Raw genomic sequence first — 24,481 nt, forward strand, 5'->3', positions numbered from 1 at the left:
GGAGAAAAGATCACAGACTTCAAGGTCAGACAACCCTAGGCTGGATTCTGACTCTGTTTACCTTCTGGATAATGTGATATTGGTGAAGTTACTTAACTTTTAAATCCCTCTAAATAAGGAGCGATATTGTCAGTCTTGTGGGATTACTGTGAGAGGTATTGATGAGATGCTGTGTGTGAGGTTTACACAGAGCAGGTGCTTTAAACTGGTTCCTGTGACTAAGGCTGGAAAAACACTGCCTCTGTATCCATGGTACTCAATTTAATAGGACAGGCAACATGTGGAAATATATGACAAAACAATAGTGGCTCTCCTGGAAACATAAAGAGAACACAGTGAAAGCTCACCTGTATTCCATGTGGTCAGGAGATCACAAGCAAAAATGTGGACTGGGGTGTGCTATTTAATGTCTGAATCACAGCTCTCCCACGTGCTAAACAAGGGCTTAGATGATTATAGCTAACCTTGATAGAGTTTGCATACCTGGGTTCTCTGGACCAACTCCCAACAAGGTGTGCCCTGCAATTTCATGTTAGGAAAAAGTCTATCCAACAAAAAAAGCTGACTGCAATACACACCCTTTTAAACAGCCTGGTAACATAAACAAAACACGATAGTGACAACTGATATCGCCTTGCCATTGCTGTAAAAGATAAAAATTCTTAATGGCATGCATCATACACACAATTAAGTTTCCTAATCGATCCTCCACAAAGCTGTTTTCTACACAGTGTTATATTCTGAATGTTCAGGCCATTTGGATACCACACCCAAACTGACATTCAGAGATTGACATTTCTGTTTCCCAAGTACTGATTCCCCATGCACAACACAAGGAAAATAATAAATATGAATATTTGTGGTACAAATTTGATTAATGTGTCACAAATTTGTTTCTAAGCAATTTCTAAGAAAAATGAAAAGAATACATTTCAATCAAGTGGAAGGAGGAAGGGGAAGTACTGGGGACTGAATTAGAGCAAATTATATTCCATGCTTTTTAAATTATTTCAAAATGAATCCTAATGTTATGTACAACTAGAAATAAAGAATGAAAAAAAGAAAAAGAATACATTTCAAGAACCTATATTATTGTAAAATGTATATGGTAAATATTTCTATTACCTCTCCCACAATGCAAATATTTACAATTTTCCTGTATAAATTGCTAGAAAAATGTAATTGTAGAATTAAGGAATAAGCAGATTAGAACTATTTAGCTATATAGACAATATTTCCTATTTATTTTCTTCCAAATATTTTTCTAAACATTCCCTCCCCTCCAACACACTCATATCTCCCTACATTTCTTTTATTTCTCTTATTTTTTTCCTCCTCCTTCATTTTTCCACAAGCTGCCCTTCAACACACACCCACTTTTAGACAAGACACTTAATAGGGGAACAGTCAGAAAACCACAATGAAGTGGAAATTCTTTATTGAATACACAGATAATCAATTATTCCCATATTGCTTTGGAAAATATCTAGCAATTAGGGGACATGGGCATATATTTTCTCTTTTTTTAACTGAAACATTTTTAGGAACCTTATCACATTTCACTGCATAATTGTTTCTATCATACAATATGTATTCACAAATATACCATGCATCCTCATCTTGTACCAACGACATTTTGATGATTTTTAAGTAATACTGGCACAATTAAAAAAAAAAAACAGTCATGTAATGGTAACACCTCACTATATTTTGCAAAAAAAAAAAAAATTCTGGCATAAAAATCTACAATATTTATGTAGTGAAATATGGTAAGTTTGAACTTTGGAACTGCTACATTATGCTGAAACAGGTTTCCCAAACTCAAGTTCCGTGGAGTTATTAACAATTATTCTGAGTTTTAAAAATTCTGTATTTTTAGAATCCCAACGGGAAATACAAATTGACATGTTAAAGACTTCAGAATTTCTGTCGTAGAGAAATCTAGTTCTCTCTCTTTGTGCGAGAAACTCATAACTTCATTTGATGCTAGAACTATTACTGATTGATCTAATGTTCCAGGGAACACATTTTGGGAGACATTGATCTAATGCAATAGTAGTTCTCTTTTTCTTATTCTAAGGAGCTGAGGAAAGAAACTTGTTGACTCTATCTCTGCTTCCAAGGGCTGTCTCTCTCATGATAGGAACAGACTCCTTGCTTATGTTTCATCCTGAAGCATGTTTAACAAGCCCTCATTCACAGTCTCCTGCTCTGTTCCAGGATGAGCAGAAGTTCATCCACCAACCCAGTATGACCTTGCAGATCTTTAAAGGGGTGCACAAAATAGCTGTGGGCTGGCTTTAGCCATCCACGCCTGTGCTTTGTGCTACCAGTAAACATTGCCTTGAAGAATTTGAAGCCCAGAACCCTGAGGTGGTTTTGTTTAAACTTTCTTGTACTGGTCATTGCACCCTGCAACTTTAGTCTGCTTTCCATTGCCCTAACAAAACACCTGAGATAATCCAACTTACAAAGAGAAAACGTTTATTTTGGTTTTACAGTTTAAGAGTTTTCAGTCCATTATCAGTTGAGTCATTGCTTTGGGGTCTTATAAGAAGGCAGTACATCATTGCAAGAGCACAAGATGGTGGAGCAAAACTGCTTCCAGGGTGATCAGGAAGCAGAGAGAGAGAGAGAGAGAGAGAGAGAGAGAGAGAGAGAGAGAGAGAGAAAAGAAAGAAAGAGAGTCCCCAAATCCCTTTCAAAGATATTCCCCAATGACCCAACTTCCTTCCACTATGCTCCACATGTTAAAGGTTCCACCACCTCCCAATAGTGCCACAGGCTGGAGACCATCACTGTAACACATGGGTCTTTGGGGAACATTCAGGGCTACACTATAGCACCTACTCTGTATAGGTGTATCCCACCTAGAAAGCAAATTGTTTAGATTGCCTTATTAAAAGTGTTAATCCACATAAGAGTTGATCTTAAAACCTCTCCATAGGAGACCTTTGCCCCAACGTCAGCCTTATGTACTGTCATCAGTTCCAGAGAGGCATCAGCATGCTTGACCATGTGCTGGCACAGGAATTCCTTCCTCTCAGGGATGTCGAGGGAGTTGAAGAAGTTCATGGGTGAGAGGGAAATGCTTCTAACCATTCTTCTTCGTGGTTGGTACTGTGTTTTCAATTTACCATTTATTTCCTGAGAAGGGCAGCCTTGGAGAAACGGCAGGCTCATCCCTGTGCTCTTTCCAGAATAGGATTCTTAAGAAAAGATGGAGACACACTCCCAGGGAATTTATGATTTATTTGGCTCTAGTATATAGATAAAGAGCACACATACTAAAGCCAGTCAGACCTAGATTTAAAGCAGGGCTCTTCCTTTTGTTTAAATGATACTGGTTAAGACACCCAACCTCTAAATTTCCATTAGCTCATCTAGAAAATAGAAATAATAGTCTATCCTATAGTCCTATAGTAAATGAGATGCTCTCCATCAAACCCTACCATAATGCATGATATATGGCACAGTGAGGATTCAATAAATATAAATTGCTATTTGTATTATTGTAGTGCAATAAGGTGTGTGTGCGCATGCACATGGGCAAGTGTGCAATGACAGGAGTTTTCAGACTGTGGAGACAGAGACATTAAATAAATGTAAAGCCAAATGCATTGAGCTGCTATAAACATTGATGTGGCTGTGTTATTATAGTGTGCCAATTTAACAGTAAGACTCATACCTGAGTAAACACCAGACCTTCACTCCTTCCACACTCTTTGGTGGATATTCTCGCTCTGCCACTGGATTCATGGATCCTGCTTTCATTTCTGGGATAGTATTTGCCAAAGGAGCAGACCTTAGCAGAGCCATTAAATAAACATACCTGGGTTTTATGGACACTGGAGAAGTCAAGCCAATGTCAAGGGACTTTCCTCTCACCATTCATGGAATGATTCAGAACCAGAAAATGTGAGCTCAGTTGACCTTTAGAAGCTGTCAGAGGCAGAGTGGCCGTCCTCCCCAGGGCCAGGCTCCAGGTGACCTGCTGAGGATTTAATGCTGAACAAAATAGATCTGGGTCCTACTCGACCTTCCTGTCCCGTCCATTCTGGAAGGGAATCCGGATGTTAATAAAATAACAACACAGAGAAGTAACTGGAAATATGACAAATGTCATGAGGGAGAGGAGTTGGCGGAGTATCACAGGGTGACCCCGTTGAGTTTGGGCAACAGGCATTACTCTTCTGAGGTAATTACATTTTAGGGGGAGAATGGTCCAGGCAGAGGGGAGAGCATGTGAAAATGCCCTGAGGTGGGAACAATTTGGAGCACTGAAAAGTCTGAATAAAGGCCAGTGAGTAAGGAAAGAGGCAGGGATGAAGTCGGGAATAGGAAGGACATGTCCATTCAAGACATGGTGAGTATTCACAATAGCTAAACTGTAGAAGCAACAATAGATGAATGGATAAATAAACTGCAGTATATATACAAAATGGAGTATTACTCAGTGTTAAAACATAATAATATTATTTGCAGGTAAATGGATGGAGTTGGAGAATATCATGCTAAGTGAAATAAGCCAATCCCCCCAAACCAAAGGCCAGATGTTTTCTCTGATATGTGGATGCTGATCCATAATGGAGGGGGGAGCATGGGAAAAATGGAGGAACTTCGATGGGGCAAAGGGGAGGGAGGTCAGGGGGCATGGGGGCAGGAAAGATGGTGGAATGCGATGGACATCATTTCCCTAGGTACATGTATGATTGCACATATGATGTGATACTACATCGTGTACAGCCAGAGAAGTGAAAAGTTTTGCTGCAATTGTGTACAATGGTAAATATGTTAATGAGGGTATGAGGGTGGATTTTACACACACACATTATAATATGTGGTATGTGTATATATATCTATATATAATATATATTATATAATACATATGATATATAAATTATATTATATATTATAATTATATAATATATAATATAATTACATAATATATATATTACCTGCAGATTGATTGATATATATATATATATTTTATTTTTTGGTAGCAGTGCTGGAGATCAATCCAAGGACCTCATGCACACTAAGAAAGTGTTCTTCCACTGGGTTACATCTCTGGTCCTATGACATAACCAGTTTGCATTTTTGAAAGACTACTTCAGCTGCTATTGTTGAGGAATACTAGAAGCTTGAACCTTGTCTGAGGGTTATGCCCTCATCCAGATAGGAGTTGTGATGGTTCCAACTATGATGGTGGCACCGGAGACAGAGAGAAATGGATGCATGGATACGTTTCAGCTACCTTTCCAGAGGTGGTTTTGTCAGGAATTGGTGCAGGAAAAGTATGGATAAAGGAAAAGGGTATTAATGAGGGCTCCAAAGTTTCTGTTTGAGCATCCAGGTTCTATTTCCTGAGAAGGGCAGCCCTAGAGGAAGGGCAGGCTCATCATTGAGGTCTTTGCAGGACAGCAATCTAAAGAAGATGGAGACACATTCCCTACAGTTAGGGCTGTCAGAAAATATATCAGAGTTGAAGAGCCAAAAATGCATCAAAGAAACCTAAAACCAACCACCACACACCTGTGAGGATAGCTGGGGTAAGTCTGGTGAGGATATATAGAGAGGGGAGTCCTCCCACAATGGATTGGTGGGAATGTAAATTAGGAGAGGTATGATGGAAAACTGTCGGGAGCTTCCTCAAAATTAAAATAGAACTTCCAAATGGATTTAAAATCCCGCTACTGTGTATATCCTAAGGGATTGAAATCAGTATTTTAGAGACATCTGCACTTCCAGTTTTTTGCTGCATTGTTCACAATAGACAAGATTTGGGATCAATGTAAATGTCCACTGGAGAATAAATGGATAAAGAAAATGTGTTATATACATAATGGAATGCGATTCAGCCTTCAGAAACTAGGAAATGATGTAATTTGCCACCAGAAGGATGAACCTGAAGAACATTATATTAAGTAAAATAAGCCAAGCACAGAGGAACCAATACTACACGATCTCACTTACATCTGAAATCTAAAGAAGTTAAACTCATAGAAGTGGAGAGTAGAATGGTCATCAGCAGGGGTTGGAGAGGGGTGGTGGGAAGATGTTGGTCATAGAATACAAAATTTCAGTTAGGCAGGAGGAATAAGCCAAGAGAGCTATTGTGCATCATGGTGACTATAGTTAACAATAATGCACTGCATTATTGAAAATTGTCCAGAGAGTAGATTTTAAGTGTATTCCACAGCAAAAAGTAAGTATGTGAGGTAACACATCTGTTAATTAGCTCAAGTTAGCCATCACAATGTATACACACTTCAAAACATCTTGTTGTACAACCCCCAAAATACAGATTATTTTGTCAATTAATAAAAAACAAAGAAATTAAAAGCTAAACTTGGGGGTATTCAGTATAATTAATGGTCAGATGAAAGAAAGATGGGAACTAAAATAGTCAAGAAGAGGTACTGGAAAAAGGAGGAAGGTCAGGCTTTGGAGGTAGAGAGGAGGAGAAAGAGCATGCTGGGTGTGGAGAATAACACAGACCACGTCTCAGAGAGGCATGAATGGGTAGCACCAGATTCAGGAGCAGTAGAGAGGCTGGTCTGTCTTCTCAGTCACCTTCAATCTGAGCCTTTGCTTCTGTTGCTTTCTGGAATACCCTTTCCCACACAATTTTTAAATTTTCTTAGCATAAATAAAAGTTGACTTCATGATGTACTCATTGTGCTCTGACCTAAGTGCTATAGTACCAGAGCAGTTAGGCTCATTCTGGGTTGACCCATTTGTCTAATTTTCCCAGCTTTGTAGCTCCTTTAGTGTAGGGAACATGAATTGTTTGTTGTCTTCTCCCCAATGCCTGACACATTTGGTTACATACATAGTAGTTGGCACTTAACAAATGGTGGTTGAATGAATGAATGAGAAACCATAGTCTGTGGTTATATCTCATATGGGCAGATGAACACAAGAGCTTTCGTGTTTTGCTTTGAACATTGAGTCCCCACTACTTAGGAGAAGTTGTCATAAACATTATGGGATTTAATTTGGATAGATGAGAGATGTTTGCTAGCTCATGGAGTTTACAATTTAGGAAAATTTATTGGAGGTGGCAGTGGAAATGTGGTACTAGACCAGACAATAGGCCAGAGACAGGGACATAGGAGTTAACAATTTGGATGTGCAACTTGACTTCTTCAATCCAGAGGTAGTCAGGACACTAGGTAATAATTCATGCTGAGGCTGTGAACATATTCATTTTATTTAGAGATTTGACAGGGAAAGGAAGGGAATTGTAGGTGGATAACTTGAAGAAGCAGGAAAGCCTAGTAGTTTAATTCAATAACAAGAATTATTGGCATATGCTTAACAATGGAAGGGAGAGTTCCTAGGGAGAAAGAGAAGTGGAAGTGGTTGTATGTGAAAGGGTTATTTAAAGTATCTAGATGGTGGAATGCAGTGCCATATGGTTCTGAGTGAATGTTCATGAGAAAAATCTTCCTTTCCTAAAGATTTTCTCATGAACATCCTTTCCTAAGGATGGGGTCATGAGTATGAGAAGAGACCTGGGGTTGGTAAAGTATGGAAGGGAAGAGGAGGACGTGGCAATGATTTCGTCTTCATGTAATTAGAGGCTAAGTTTTGCACTCACCAGGAGTCTAGATGTGAAAAGTGAGTTTTAGGAGAGATGGTTCTTTTGTACATTAGGAACATGCACAGAGCTGAATGCACAGATTTCTGAAGGATAGCATCTAAGTGTAGACTGAACGTGAGTAGCAGTGATGTGTAGTGAGCAGCCGTGTACTAAATTAGTAGCACAACTTCAGTTGGGGAGTGGGAATGGAGGAGGAAGGAGCTGTGGGCATGAGTCAGCCAGGAGGATGGAATCAGTGGGTGGAGTCTAGAAGTGAGGATAGACACACCCACCCTTGGTTTCTGGTGAGGAAATGGGACTGTGAAGGAGCTGGTGCATTTGAATGAAGAGTAATGGCTGAGTGTCAGGAAGCCCCAGTGCCACTGCAGAGGAAGTTTGGTGACTGCAGGGCAGAGGAAGGAAGTTATCAAGATGGCCTCAAGCTGTGTGTTCCTTAGGCCAAATTATAAAAATAAGCAAAATCTGCTTTATTGCCTTTCCACTTCTATATCTTTGATATTCTTTGACTTCCGTAAGCATCCCACATTCATGTTTTCATTCAATAAAAATTGATGGTGAACTTCCTTCATGGTGGGTGGAAAGCCATATACTGGGGGTGCAGTGAACAGAGACAGATACATTCTTAAACTTTTGGGGCTACCGAGGATGGTGAGTTTGAATAGCTTAATGTAGGTTGGTTTGCTTTGTTCCTTTTATAAACAAGGCACATAAAAATTGCTGGAAATCTCCATTATAAAATAAGGTCGAAGGCTTAGAATGAACCTCTTAATTCTGGTGAAGATTTGATAACAATGTAACAATCTTTTGAGAGGATATCTAACCATGTTTTTTTTTTTAAACCATTCAACTCTTTGAAAATCATTCGGTTCTTTCTGTGCAAACCCAAGTTGGCCAATTTAACCTGGAATTTTAATCAGGAGGTTTATAAAATGCACTGATTCAATGTAACATTCAGTACACCAGATTCCGCTAGAATTCCACCTGTTGGTTTTAAATCAGTCATTGAATGAATTTGATAATCAGTTAGCAATCATACTGAGCGTTTTGTGTGCACAACACAAGGACTGTGTATCATCAAGAAATTTGCAGGTAATTAAGACTATTTTAGAATGTAAGGTTTGAATATGATTTGTACCCCAAAACTCCAGTGTTAATGCAGGAATGTGATTGAACGTCACTGATCCATCCTAGTTTGAATGAATGGGTGGTAAGTGCAGGCAGGTGGGGTGTGGCTAGAGAGGTGGGTAACTGGGGGTACCCTGGAAGGGTAGATCTTACCTGTGACCCCCTCTCTCTCTTTGCTTTCTTGCTTCCATGAAGGAAAGAGCTTTTCTCCATTGATCCCTCCCTCCATGACATACTGCCTCACTTTGGGCCCAGGGCAGTGGAATTGACCTTCTATGGGTCAAGACCTCTGAAACTATGAGCCACAAATAAATTTTCTCTCCTCTAAGTCATTCTCATTGGGTGTTTTAGCCACCATGATGAAGGATCTGACTAAAACATAATATGGTTGCCAGCCTCTGGCCCCTTAGAGAATCAAGGTGTTAGTATTTACTGTGTTGTCTCTCAACTGGCCCATCCTGAATTCAAGAGCTAATACAAAATGCAGTATATTATGGTTGAAAGAAAAATAATAATAAAGGTAGCTCAGTGGGAAAAAAATAATTAAGCCAAAAGTAGAAAGAGCTAATGATTAGGAACATAAGAAAGCCAAAGGACAGCATTGGCAGTGTCCTGTTATGGAATATGGTAAACTTGGCTTGTTGAGTCTAATAAGGTGTTTCTCTTCCATCGGGTATTTCTCATAGTTTTCCTACTTGGGAAAATATTCTGGGCTTATCTCCATTGTTAGAGGGCCATGGTGTTTAAATAAACTTCAGTGGTAGCATTCTAAATTTTCTATTTTAGATTCCTGTGAGTTTGGTTGGCTTTAGCCTCTGATAAACCAGAGAAGTCCACAGCACCAAGTTTCTCAATGACTGAAGCTGAGGGCTACCCAACCTGGAGTCTCATCAGTAAGGTCCCCCTGGGGTTGCTTTATCCTGGCAAGTCTCCCAGCCTTGCACTTTGGTGCAGTGTCATATAAGCAATACCAATAATGATTAACTGAGCACTTTATCTTCTCCAGTGTTAACAGTTACCCAAGTAATAACATATTCTCTCACCGCTCATGCACAGTCACTTGCAGGGTACACTTGCTGCTTTGCAGAAAGCATTCTTGAACCTTGGCAGAGCTGAGCTTTAGTGTTAGTTCTGCTGCTGGGTGACTGTGTTTAAGTCAATTAAAATCTCCTAGCTTTAGCTTCCATATCTGTAAAATATAGACTCCTATTTGAGGGTTGGAACAGGAGGAGTTTGTGGCCTAGTAACTGGATGAAACTTTGTTACTGTTTACAGAAAATTTTGGTAGAGAGGAAAAGTCCCCAATTTTTTCTTTAAAATTAGGAAGGAGGGGAAGAGGATTAGATAACCCCATCTAGGGAGAGGTTCTGCTGGGAAGAAGACAAGCATAAAGGTGGGGGCTTGTCAACATTCCAGGACAGTGGCTTCCCTCCCTGTTGCTCTTCAGAATGGGCCACCAAGTTCTATGCATCTGGAAAAATTCAGAATGAAAGGCTTCGAGAAGGGGGTGGGGGAATCGCCATGCCCGGTCAGGGTCCCTTGGGTAGCCCTCATCCCTTTCACTTGCAGGACCCAGCAGTTCTTCCCGGGGACCGCGGTTACTAAGCGCGAGAGCGTCCCTGGCAACCTCCTTCCGCGGGGTTTCCTTCCAGGCCTTGCAGCTCCTAGCTCCCGCCTCTCCCTTGACCGACCAATCGGCTCCCGGCGAGTCGCCCGGGGCAGCCGTTGAGTGGCCCGCGGGAGCTGAAGCCTCAGATGGGGAAAGGCGTGGCCAGAGGCCGGACCGCTCCGGGTCTGAGCCTCAGTGGGCGATGGTAGTGGGTCCTAGACCTTTGCTTTCAACGCCCCTTTCCCCGCCCCTCGCCGGCACACAATGACAGGTGAGTGGTCTCCTCGACCCGCGCCTGCCGCTGGGGTGACCCCCAGCAGGGTCCCTCCTCGCCTGTCAGGGCTCCAACGTCTGGCCCCAGAATAGCGGGAAGGTCGCGGAAACCCTGCTTTCCTCCCCTGGGTTTTCACTTTTCTGTCTCAGCCTCACGTAAATCCGAACAAACCCACCGACACCTCCTACCTGGTCTCCTGCGCACGCGTAATTTATCTTTCTGATGCTTTTCAGGGATTGAGAAGTTATTAAACCAGAAAAAGAGCATGAGCCCCAGGGTCATGCAATTTCTTACACCTGTTAGCAGTTTTAAGATAGCGGATAAAATATTCTCCCCCCGCCACCTTTTTTTTTTTTTTTTAAATGAAATACTCCACACAATAAATATAATAAACAAGCATCCATGTGCCTAATACTAACTTATTGTTTTCTACTGTGGTGCTTGCCGCCCCAAACATGTCCCTCTTTTTCCTTCTGCTTCACTGGGCAGGGTTTTGCAGCCACTGGGGGGGGGGGGGTCTTACAATCACTTGATGGTTCAAAGACAGGATTCCTTTTCTTTTTTCCTTATATTTACTTATTTAAATTTTTGTTATTTATTTTTTAAATACATTACAATAGTGGAATGCATTACACTCATTATTACCCATGTACAGCACGATTTTTTGTAACTCTGTGTATATATATATATAAATGCCAAATTATGCCATTATACATGTACTCTTTTTTTGCATTACAATTCTTAATACACATATATACCACAATTTTTTCATATCTCTGTTTGTATATAAGATATGTTGACTTCAAATTCAACTCTTCATACATGTATTTTTCAGACTGGTCAAGTGTTTTTTCTCTGTCCAAGGCCATTTCTGTTCATCTCTGTCTGAGAAGCTCTCACGTAGGTTTTGGCAGTTAAACCTAGTCCCTTAAGGTTTTCTTCTGGTTTGCTCATGATGTTGTAAGAAACATTCTGGAACTGGGTAAAATTATTCACTTGGTCATTGTGAAAAAAGCAAGCAAAGAGTTATAATAATAAGTATTAGTGTTTTGAGGCATCTGATAAAATATTCTAGTCTTTTTTTTTTAAATGGAATACTTCACTCAATAAACCCAGTCAGCAATTATCTTGTGCCTAGCCCTAACATAGTTTTTATCCCCCTAAAAGAATGGTTACAGGTACAGCTGAGGCCTCTAGCTCATTCTCCTCTCTCCTTCCTTATTGTACTCACCTACCAAAATTTAATGTTTACTTATATCCAATGTATTTTATATTCTTACTACTTATTTATCCAAAGACCAATATATAGTGTTGTTTTTAGTTTATGTAATAGTATTATACTGTACATGCTCTACGTGATTCACTAGGTGATGTGTGCCAATTCTTACACGAATTTACCAAAATTTACATATGTATCCTCCTATTGATGGACTTTTGGGTTGCTCCCTTTAAAAAATATTAGTGAAATATTCTTGTACATTCTGATTTTATACATATTCGAATTTCTCTAAGTATACATCAAGGAGTTGAAGAGCTGAGTCACAGAGAATGTCCCCTTTCAAGTTTTCTAGATACTGTACATGGCTGTCCAGTGTGTAGTACTTCATACATCATCAATAAACAGAATTTCTTTCCATTTGAAGGGGGGAAGAGAGATCATTTAGCTTTTCCTTTATTATTCAGTCCTATGCATAAAGAAACATGACTTAAACATTGAAATCTGGTATCATTTCTTCTGATTATGTTATAATGTATTTGTGGCAATGTTTTATTCCTTCTCTAGTTTGAAACTCAGTAAGTAGATAGAACTAAAGGAACTAGGGAGTTGAATGGGAGACACTTTGAAGACTCTGCTTACCACAGATCTTAGGCAGGGGTGGGAAATTTCAGTAAACTTTTTATATTTATGTCTTCTGCAGAAATGATGCATAGATTTTTATATCTTAAAATTTTTATGAGCTTAAAGTCTGGCCTTAATGTGCTAATAAAATATGTCATTTTATTTGAGGCCAGATTTTGTATTATCAATGAAACTTCTCAGTATTTCAAATGTCTGTGATTGGTTCTATATTTATCTCATGTCAATATTTACAGAAGACTATTATAGCTTTTTTCAGTATTTAAATACCTATTGACCACACATTAAATGAACCTAGCCAAACACTATGCTTGATTGTGTAGCACATGTCTCAATTTCTTAAAATGCTATTTGGGTATGAATAAAACCATAATAAAAAAACAATTGCCTGATCAAGGGGATGGACTTTTCCATAGCTGTTTTCATTCATTTTTCCAAAGAATTTGTTTAATTTCCTTGAAAATATGAGATATTTATAGCATTAGTTAATAATCTTAGTATGTGCTGCACATGCCCCCTTTGGAAATGACTGAATTAGGATGTAGAGAAGTTAAAACATTGTAAGGGACATAGATCAGCAAAAGAAACCATAGGCTTTTAAAAATGGAGGAACGATTTCTTCCTTCGAAGTTTGGTAGAATCTACCAGTCAATACTAGGTTTGAGGTTTTATTTGAGGGAAGACTGAATAGATTCAGTTTCTTTAGTCACTACAGGGGTACTTGGGCTACCTATCTCTTCCTTGAGTTTGATTATTTATATCTTTTTAAATAATTTTATCCGTTCATGATTGGCATAAAGTTGTCAGCAATATTGTTTTATAAACTTTTTAACATTTTCTGGGTTTGTAGTAATATTCCCTCTTTTGTTTCTGATATTAGTAATTTTTCCTCTCATGTTAATAAGTCTGGCAAGAGGTTTACCAGTTTTATTGATAGGGTTTTATTAATTTTTCCCTACTTGCCCATTTTCTGTTTCATTGATTTTTTTTCTATTATTTTTTCCTTGTATTTTGTGTTTTTCCCCCACCAAGATTAAAATACAGGTCACTGATTTTTGGCTCATTCTTATTTTCTAATAGAAGCGGTAAAACTATAACCTTCCATCCAATTACTATTTAGATGCGTTTCACAAATTTTGGTGTTCTGTTTTTATTCTCATTAAGTGAATGCAATTTTCTAATTTCCTGTGTGATTTCTAGACTGGTTCATGAGTTATTTAGAACTGTGTTGTTTAATTTTCTTCTGTTTGGGGACTTTCCAAATATCTACTATTTATTTCTAATTCTGATATGTTCAGAGAACATACGTACTTTGTATGATTTCAATATTTTATGATTATTTGAGACTTGTTTTATGGTATATAATATGGTCTATATTGGTGAATGTTTTCTACGCAGTTGGGAATAGAACAATCTGCTCTTTGGGGTAGATGTTTTCCTGATATAAATTAAGTCCAGGTAGTTGTAATGTCATTCAAAAAGTCTGTTAGCCAATTTTCTGTTTACTTTTTCTATTACTTACTGAGCAAAGAGTGTTGAAATATCCAACTACAATTGTGTATTTGTCTATTTCTCATTTTAGTTCTCAGTCTTTTTGTTATTCATTTCTTAATGATATTAGATAGACATTTAAAATTGTATGTCTCTTTGATCCCTTTATCCTTATTTCTAACTTTATCTCTGATAATATTTCTTGTTCTGAAATCTATTTGGTAGCCGCTTCAGTGTTCTTTTGGTTTGTGTTTACAAAGTATACCTTTTTCTGCACTTTCAATTTTAACTTATTTGTGTTTTATATTTAAAATGGGAGTTTTCTAGTCAGCATACAGCTTAATATTGTTATTCAAAAACTATTCTAAAAATCTGTGACTTTTAATTGGATTGTTTAGACCATTTATTGTAATTATCAATATAGTTGGATTTATATCTATCATTTTGTAATTTGTTTTTTCTTTGTCTTGCTTTTTCCTCCCCCCCCTTAAATTAATTATATGTCTTCCATTTTTTTCTTCACTTTTTGCTTATTAGCGAGAACTTTTTTTTTTCCTTAGAAATTACTCCAGGTCAGCAACACTTTGTTATCTTGGTCAGGACCCCTTTACAAAATATTGAATATCTCAAAGGGCTTTCATATATGTGGAAATATATATACATACATATGTATACTTATATATGTGTATATATATTTATATGAAATTAAAATTTAGAAACTAAAATATGAATTCATTTAAAAAACTATAATAACACATTATATACTAACAAATTACATATTTATTTATTTATTTTAATATTTATTTTTTAGATGTAGATGGACACAACACAATGCCTTTATTTCTATGTGGTGCTGAGGATCTAACCCGAGTCCTGCTCGTGCTAGGCGAGTGCTCTACCGCTGAGCCACAATCCCAGCCCCCTACATATTTATTAAACATGAATTTCTACAACAAAAATTACTGATAAATATGGTATTGATTTACATTTTTGATAAAGTTCTTTAATTTCTAGTTTAATAGCTGAATTTACATATATTTTTTGCTCATTCTGTTGTGATATCACATGTAATGACACCTCTGGAAAGCACTGTAAATTTGTGAGATAATGGGTCAAAAAAAAATAAGGTGAATAGCATCCAAGTATTTACTATTAAAATAATTTTAACTTTTTCACTCCTGAAAAGGTCTTAGACTGTGAATGGGGAACTTAGGTTACACTGTTGAGAAAACTACTGCTCTAAAGTTTGCAACATGGGTTTTTAACTATCACAGGATACATTTAAATAACATTCTATTCAGTTATAAGACCTATGTTATATTTCCATCTAAACCCTCAATTATTTGTACTCATTACCATGTAATTACTTGTATTTTATACACTCCACAAGAAACTTTTTTGTTATTTTTATTTTAACCAAATTTGAAAGGAAATTTGAAAAGAAATTTGAAAGTTAGGAAAGTTTTCTTTTTAGTATTAGCACAAATGCTTACCATTTCTGACATTCTTCATTTCTTTGTGTAGATCCAAGTTTCCATCTGGTATAATTTCCTTTTGCCTGAAGAATTTCCTTTAACAATTCTTTTATTACAGGTCTGCTGCTGATGAATTCTTTTGGTTTTTCTTTCAAAATATTTTATTTCATCTTACTGTTTCAAGAATATTTTCACTAGATAGGGAATTCTAGTCTTACACTTTGATCCCAAGCACTAGAAATAAGAAAGAAAGAAGGAGAAAAAGATAAATAAATAATACAGTGGAGATTTTGCTTAATTATCTTCTGGCTTGCATATTTTCTGATAGTAATTCTGAACTAATTCTGATCTTTGTTCCCTTCTACTTAGTCTTTCTTTTCCTTGATTTTAAACTCTTCTCTGTAAACTCTTCACTGGTTTTCAGCAATTTGACTTCAGTGAGCCTTGGGTGGAAATTCTGGTAGTGGGGTGTATGCATGTATGTGTGTTTATTCTCTTGGAGTTTGTGGAGATTATAGTTTTCATCACATTTGGAAAATGGTCATATGTCTTCACATGTTTTTACCCTCTCCTCTCTCCTAATGACATTTTAAATAGAAGATATTAAAACACTTACTCTTGTACTATAGGCTACTGGGATGACTTTTTATTTTCAGTGTTAAAAAACCCCTCTGTGCTTCAGTTTGGTTAGGATTGAGCTCACCAATCTTTATTTATCTGATGCCTAATCTGTTATTAATCCCATCTAGTGAAATTGTGCAAGTATATATTGTATAGGTACATATTATACATTTCCTCTCTAAAGTTCCATTTGGCTCTTTTGTTGTTGTTGCAGTACTGGGGATAGAACTAGAAGTGCATTATCACTGAGCTGCATCCCTGGCCTGTTTTATGTTTTATTTTGAGACAGGGTCTCACTAAGTTGCCCAGGCTGGCCTAGAAATTGGGATCCTCCTGCCTCAGGCTCCATAGTTGCTAGGATTGCAGGCATGTGCTACCACACAGGGGGCTCCATTTGGTTTATTCTTTTTTAAAATCTTACATCTCTCTCTTAATTATGTACTTGTCCTAAATGCTTTCTAGAATCATCACCTCTGCCATTTCTAGAGTTGCATCCATTGACTGATTTTTCCTAATTAGGGATCACATTCTCCTATCTCTTGGGATGTCTGGTAGTTTTAGACTGGGTGCTGGACATTGTGTTATTACATAGTGGACTGTCTTGATGTTGTCTGGCAGTTAAGTCACTTGTGGATCAGTTTCCTATCTTTGAGGCCTGTTTTCAGGCTTTGTTTGCCACAGTGAGTCTGTGATACTTTCCCTCCAGGGTCAGTTCTGCCTTACCTCAAATGTGTGTCCCCTCTGAGGTCTCCATTGGATGGTTCGAGTATTCACCATTTATTCTCTTATTAGTCTGAGTTCAAAACATATCTCCACCCTCAGTGACCTCTAGAAATTTTCAACTTCTAGCTCTGCCATCTCTCTTTGCTGACATTTATGGAAGGTCCCATGATGTATATGCAGGCTCTGACTCAGTGAAGGCTTACATGGAGCCCTATAGAGATTTCTAGAGCTCTTTGTCTGTTGAGCTCACTTTATTCCAGAATCCTACTTCACAGTGTCTAGCTGCCTCAGTCTCCCCAAATTCTGATTGCTTTCTTGGTTCACAAAGGCTGCAGGCTCATTTTATTTTTATCTGCTTTTTTTCCATGTTGGTTTGGAAATTGCCTTCATGTGCAATGCCATTATAATCAGAGAATTATCTTAATTGTTTCTCTTCTCTTAGGGGTCAGAGTCCTGTGCTGCTTGTTGTCCAAAGTACAAGAGCAATTTCATATATCTGGTGTAGATTTTTGAAAGTAAGAGTCTAGTGTTAATTTTATTCCTTGATCATGGTTGGAGGTAGGAGTTTAAGTTTTTTAAGTCAACACAACTTCAGTTTTCTTGGCCAATAACAACAACAATAAAAATACATGATGGTGAAATACTTTGATGAGATATCATCATGCAATGTCTTTTATTCAGTCTTCCTGAATGGTTTCAAAAGATGGTTGGCTGGAGCTTGCATTCCAGGTGTGGCTATAAAATACTGTCTCTTCGTGTGATGCTTACTGTCATACATGAGCAGCTCTACTTCATGAGTTCTCAATAACTGAGTTTTATGCTTTAGATTCCAGATTCAAAGTGACAGCCCATCCTTAATTTAAAAACAAATCTGTAAGTGCTAATCTACACTAGATTTATTTTTCTCAGTCCTCATATCTCCCTTGGCTTATGAACCAGCGTCTCTTGGGAAGAGATGGCTCATGGTTCAATATTTGACAATTCTGGGTTGAGATATCTCAAGATGTCAACACAGCAGGTATTGGAAAAACTCAAATGGCATTCTGCACTGGAAATTCCATGGTCAAAAGACCAAGTGAGCTCTTGGTTATTGGATCCATTATTGTCGAGAATTATCCAAAGTAAAGTAGGAGTGGTCTATTCACGTTGAAACTTCTTGCTAGAAGAAAACTAAATTATTCCTAGATTTGATTGACATGGAGAAAAGGTGAGAACTAAGACAATCTTCGGGACCCTACAGCCTCAAGTTATTTTGAATTTGCTTTTTCAAAAAGCAACTTTATAGATGAGGCAAGTGAGGCACAGAGAGATTAGTAATTTGCCCTATGTCCCATACCTAGTAAATAGCAAGGCCAATATTTTAATCCCTATCTGTTAGATTGCATAGTTTAAGCTCTTGATTTGAATTTGTAATGGTGAAACAGTACTACTCTAGTAATTTAAAAAAAATAAAAATTCAAATGGCCAATTAAAAAAAATGAAACCCTACTACATTCTAGAGACACAGAGAAGAAAATATATTTATTTTGTTTATCACTTGGAAGCATGAGGAATGATTTAGAACAAATATCTAATGAGTTAGGAAGCACTGTAACTGATACTAAGATTTGGCCTTTTATTGGTATGTTTAATGAGATTAACTAATATGACTTTCTATTTCTTCTTGTGTCAAAACAGGTCAGATTTACAGATCGTGTTTGGGCACCATGGAACCTTTAGGTTCTACTTTAACAGCAACTTATGCCCGCCCTCCACCAGCACCAACCAGCTTTCTACCAGCTATCAGTACCCTGGCATCGAGCTACAGGAACTACTTTCCCCATCGCAATTTTACCCACAGCTTGAGCCTTCCTTGGAGACCCAGCACATACTACAAAGTTGCCTCCAACTTTCCGACGTTGGGCCCATACTGCACCAGATCACAGAGGGTGTCAGAGAGCAGCATGCTTCCCTTTGTTTCCAACAGAACCACTCTCTTCACAAGATATACTCCTGATGATTGGTACAGGTCCAATTTAACCAACTTCCAAGAGTCTAATACATCCCGGCACAATTCGGAGAGACTCAGAGTAGACACATCTCGTCTCGTTCAAGACAAGTATCAACAAACAAGAAAAACCCAGGCCGACACCACCCAAAATTTGGGAGAACGTGTCAATGACATAGGATTTTGGAAATCTGAAATCACTCATGAGTTGGATGAAATGATTGGGGAGACAAATGCACTTACTGATGTTAAGAAAAGATTGGAGAGGGCTTTGGCAGAGTCTGAAGCCCCCCTTCAGGTAACTATAGAGTTTACCATAAAAGGCATTGCATTTGGATTATTATAGTCCACTGATTGAATTTCTGAGGTTATTTATTTATTTTTTGTCAGATTATGCTTCATTTCACTTTTAGACACAATCCTCTACCAATGAATCTGTAACTGGTTTCAGTAATGGTAGAACCATTGCCATTTCAACACACTATGCAACCACCTTAAGTTCTCAATGCAAAGCAGGTAAGACTAATTAAGGAGACTTCATTAGAATGCACAATGGTTGAGGTGAAAATATCATCTTAATTCTTAAAAAGCCTTCTTGATCCCTGCTGTCCCTAGATAAAGATTAAAAATATTTAAGGAAAAGAATTTTAATTCTCTTAGTTTGTGTCATGAATTGCCTCCTGTATACATGTTGTGATTCTGTTTCAGGGGACAAATTGTCAAATGAGACCACTTTATGAAATAGAGGGAGCTTTTTAAAATAGAAACATGGGACTGAAGTTAGGACAACTACCATGGTCATAGAGGCAGTTTCCAGTTAGTTACTGTCTCCTAGCTGGCTTTTGAGTGAGCTCAAATCATGTCCAACCCTTGCACCACATGATAGGTCCTCCAACCCCATGCCGCCCTCCACCATCGAAAGAGGACATTCCATATTTGTATATGAGCAAATCATAGAAATTATTATGGAAGTTGTATATATTTTGATGAGCATAGCTAACATCTTAATGTTTGCATGAGATGTTTGTATTTCCTTGTGAAAAAGCATTTGCAGTGGGTCTTCAATATGGTACCTGTAGGTAGGAGAGTTTGGAGAGCAAGGAGCTGGAATGTCTAGTAGTTTAAGGAGTTTGTTGAGCATCCTACACACTGTTACTTCCTATCAAACCCCCTCCCCACTAACCACAAGCACACACAAACAAAACTCCCAGAATCCTGACGAAGGTTGGTAGGCACAAACATTAGTAGTACACTAATGGTGACTTTTAAAAATCAATTCATTCTGAATTGAAGGCCTCCTATACTTCCTCTGAGTCCTAGCTCATATTGAAGATTATTGTTTATTCTACAGCCCCTACCCTACCTTCATGGATTGAAAGTATCCTTAAAACGATAGTTGGTTGTCCTCTTAATTTTCAGATGAGATTTAGTGATGACTTTTAGTAAGATGATTCTAATTTCAGTTTTTGTCTGGATGTTCTTGTGTGCTCGAACACTTACTGTCAAAACAGAATCAGAAGGTTCTTATTAAAATTAAAGTTAGTTGCAAGAACACAAATCTCAAAAGAAAATATAGATGATCAGCTATATAAGGAAAAAATGCTAAATTTAATCAGACAACATTAAATCAATATGGTTACCATCTTTGGCCTATCAGATTTTTGGTAGTAAAAACTTATAACATCTATGATTGGCAAAGGAGAAGAAAAGAGGCACTTTATGGATTACTGGTGGGACCATGGGTTGGTAGAAATTTTTCTGGAAAACAATTTAGTAATATAACCTAAAATAATCAAGAGTTCTCCTGGACCATTAATTCTCCTTCTACTAAGTGTAAATTATATTAAATAATGAGAGATACATGCAAAGATATTGTTCAATTATATCTGAATTATAGAGTACATACTTTCATATTTTATGCTTTTAAAAAATTTAACATTATACAGTAGTCTCATGTCATAAAATAGTTTTTTCAAAAAAGCATTTTAACAGCTACATAATGTTCTTTCATACATTATTTATCATTAGCAATCTAAGTTGTTTTTCCATTGGAGTCATTAACATACTCTGTCTCAAAGCATACTTTGTTACAGGGGTCTACTATTTAATGCCAATTATAAAGCATTACATAAAATTGTAAGGACATATTGGCTTCCATTTAAAAAAAACACAAATAAAACAGAAAAATATGGTCAAGTCTTATTTTCTACATTTTTCTCCTTAATAAAAGCATATTATTTTTGTATTAGGAAATAAAAAATGATACTTTAAAAGCAATCCCTTGAAGTTTTGGCTACATATATATTTGATATCTTGAAAAAATAATCATTAATTTCTTCCTTACTCTTTTCCTTAGAAAATATTTGGAAATAATATCTTTAAGTCTATGTTTCATGTTATAGAAATATTTCTCTTGAATCAACTAATGCTAGCTAACTTTCGCAGATGCTATTGTGGAGATCGAATAGAGGTCATCTGCTTAATTTTGTCAACTTTCCAAATTGGGAATGTTTTCAATATATGATTATTATTATTATTACTGGTACCAGGGATTGAACTCAGGGGCACTCAGCCCCTGGGCCACATCCCAGCCCTATTTTGTATTTTTAGAGACAGAGTCTCACTGAGTTGCTTAGTGCCTCACTTTTGCTGAGGCTGGCTTTGAACTTTTGATTCTCCTGCCTCAGCCTCCTGAGCCACTGGGATTATAAATGTGCATCTCTGCGCCCAGCTTTTCAAGTTATTTTGAAGAGCTAATTCTTTAAACTAGCACAAAGATTTACTTAGTGTCACTGTCATTTTCATGCTAAAGTCTCACAAAATGGTTTCAAAAGTTGGTATTGGGAGTTTCTATTGATATTCATTAAACATTATTTTAGAACTGATAGACACTGGTTATGGTCAGTTTAAATTAACATTCTATTATTTCTTGATCTGTAGGTTGCTCGAGAATGTCTCTTTCATCGAGAGAAGAGAATGGGAATTGATCTAGTTCATGACGAAGTTGAGAAACAACTGCTGAAGGTAAATATGAGGGAAATGCTTCCATAACGAGAAGTTTAGTAATTAACTTGTTTTTATAATGTAGAAATAAAATGGTGTTACATAAAGTCATTATAAGAGCATACCAGATGTCTATAGCACTTAAAAAGGTAGATTTTTCATGTTTTAAAAGTAACACGTGTTAACTGGGGATTTGAAAATATAGAAAATAATAAAGATAAACATTGCTTGCAGCTTCACTGGACAGAAATTGGCATCAATTTTGGAGTGTTTCATTTTATTAAACATGCTTAGATACACCAACCAACTCACACAAGGGCGCACTGACATGTGTTAAAGATTAGGATCATGCTGTGTTTATGAATTTAAATAGTGTTTTATTTAGAGTTATATTGGGACAATTTTCTTTTATCATTAGATTTTGTTTGAATATATTATTTTTAATGTTACAGCATTCCACAATGTAAAGGTGCTTACCATTTTTTTAAAATGTTGATCCTCTCTTAGAGTAGTTAGGTTGTTTCCTTCTGCCACTCTTTTTCAATTTTAGTTACATACTGCAGTATGTAAAATTATTACTGTTGATAACTGTGTAACTGTACACACTTCTGTTACCTCTTTAGATTACATTTCAGGAAATGTAAAAGGGAATATGTATTTGGAAGAAAGAAAGCCTTTTTACATCAGCAAATTGCCACCCAGAAGCTGAGAGTTGTATCTGAATGATTCTGCTGAATTCTGTCTTCCACAGTCTCTCTTCCTCCTTCTACTCATTAATCTTGATTTAGTTCTGAGTTCTCTGATCTTGACTTTCTGGACTAGTCACCATGAGATCTCTGCCTTTAAGATTTCAGCCAATATACACTTGAGGCCTTTCCCATTCTCTTTCTCCTGCCCAGATATTTTCTTAAGCATGAGTTTTACATCCCTAGGTGTCTCAACAAATATTTTTTTTTTATGTTTTGTTTAACATGTATCAGTTGTAGTTATTGATGGGTTTCAGTGTGATATTTCCACCCAGGCATACAGCATTCACTGATCTAACCCAATCTCCCTTCATCCTCCTCCTGGCTCCCAATACCCTTCTCAGCCTACTATACCCTGTTGTCTACCCCTTTCTATTGATGGTGCCAGTGTCCTCAGTGTTTGGAGTGCAGCCATTGTCTCTTCAACCCCTTTAATAAGTGTTCAGTCCTTCTTTCCAGGTGGATCATGGGAAATTCCCAGACCCTTTCCCTTCCCCAAATTCTACTAGACAAGATATATTGTCGCCAATTTCTTCCTTCAGATAAAAACTATTCCGGGACACTCTAATTCCTATAGGAGAAAACCACCAAGGCCTTCCTTTGCTGGCTCCCATCTAACATCTCAGCTTTGTTTCCCTTTCTGAATCATGAAAGTTCTGCTATGAATCTGTCTTCTTCATCCCTGAACTAGGTTTGCAGGGTTCCACCTCTTTGCCTTTGTTTGACTGATCCGTGGTAAGAATGAGTCCTTGATGATGATCTAACAATATGGTCATCCGAGTAATTACATCTTTATATTTTAACGGTGCCCTAGTCTTTTTTCATTGGCTCATTACATTAAGAATGATAAGCATGAGCTGGGTTATAACTTGGTGGTAGAGCACTTGCCTAGGATATGGAGGCCTGGGTTTGATCCTTAGCACCACCTACAAATAAATAAATAAAGGTATTTTTTAAAATGATAAGCAAAACTTTTTTCTTTGCTCTTTCCTTTCTTTCACTGTCTGATTCTCTGAGAGAAATATGAACTGAAAAAATAAATTCAGGAAATCTTTGGCCACTACAGGAAGTCTATGCACGTTACTTGTAAAAATCATGGTCCCCCCTGTTGCATGGGAGTAATTATGAATAGGAAATCCTGAATGAAATAGCTTTGCATTAATGGGTCCCTGATCTGTTGTTTCTTTTTTCCCAGCTTCTGATGAATCTTGCAATTCTTAAAATAATCTGTCATGTACTTTGTCATCCTAAATGGGAAGGAATTTGCCAGAATCTGTTCTTTGGCCTTTTGTTCTCACTGATCCTGAGATGTCCAATGGGAAGAAAACTATAAGCTACTTTTAACAACTACAGATCAGCAGTTTGCTCATAAACAGACATACGGTGTTTTCAAGAGATGTTTTTTGAAACTTGGCTATCATTAGCATTTCTGTTATTCTAGGAGTGGCCCTCAAACATGCCTTTACATTAGAATCATGTGATGAAGATTTAAAAAATATCAGTGACTGGGACTTTTCCCCAGAGATTTTGATTCAGATCTGGAATGGGGGCTAAGCATGAATGGTTTTCAAATATTACCGTGGAAATAGTTTTTAGCTTTTAACATTAAATTTATTTTTAACTTATACATAAAAACAAAACCTATACATTAATAGGTTAATGTGATATTTCAATATATGTATACATTATGCACATATGTATTGATTCAGATTCAAATACATGTTTAAGTCAGATTAAACATTTCTGTCTCCTCAAACATTTACATTTACATTACATTGTTATCCATAATCACTTGCACATGATAGGTCTTTCAATCCTGTTTATTCCTTCTCAACACTAGTGAGATGAGAAAACTTCAAATTCAATACTGGGAAGATTATTTAAATGCCACCTTAAGACATAAAATACAGGACTGTAAGTGGATCAAATGACTGGAAGCTACTGTGGTTATGATTGTAAG

At 37.2% G+C, this 24,481-nt stretch overlaps 1 protein-coding gene across 1 annotated transcript in view; it reads left to right on the top strand.

Moving 5' to 3' along the window:
- The first annotated feature begins 10,528 nt into the window (after positions 1–10,528).
- Tekt3 (tektin 3) overlaps positions 10,529–24,481 on the top strand; it is a 35,747-nt gene continuing 21,794 nt past the window's right edge. The window contains exons 1-3 of the mRNA XM_027955999.2: positions 10,529–10,614; positions 18,463–19,070; positions 21,713–21,796. Coding sequence (XP_027811800.2) covers positions 10,608–10,614; positions 18,463–19,070; positions 21,713–21,796 — 699 coding nt within the window. The 5' untranslated portion in view covers positions 10,529–10,607. The remainder of the gene's footprint in view (positions 10,615–18,462; positions 19,071–21,712; positions 21,797–24,481) is intronic.

This window comes from Marmota flaviventris, chromosome 17, assembly GCF_047511675.1.
Source record: "Marmota flaviventris isolate mMarFla1 chromosome 17, mMarFla1.hap1, whole genome shotgun sequence".
Lineage (NCBI taxonomy): Eukaryota > Metazoa > Chordata > Mammalia > Rodentia > Sciuridae > Marmota > Marmota flaviventris.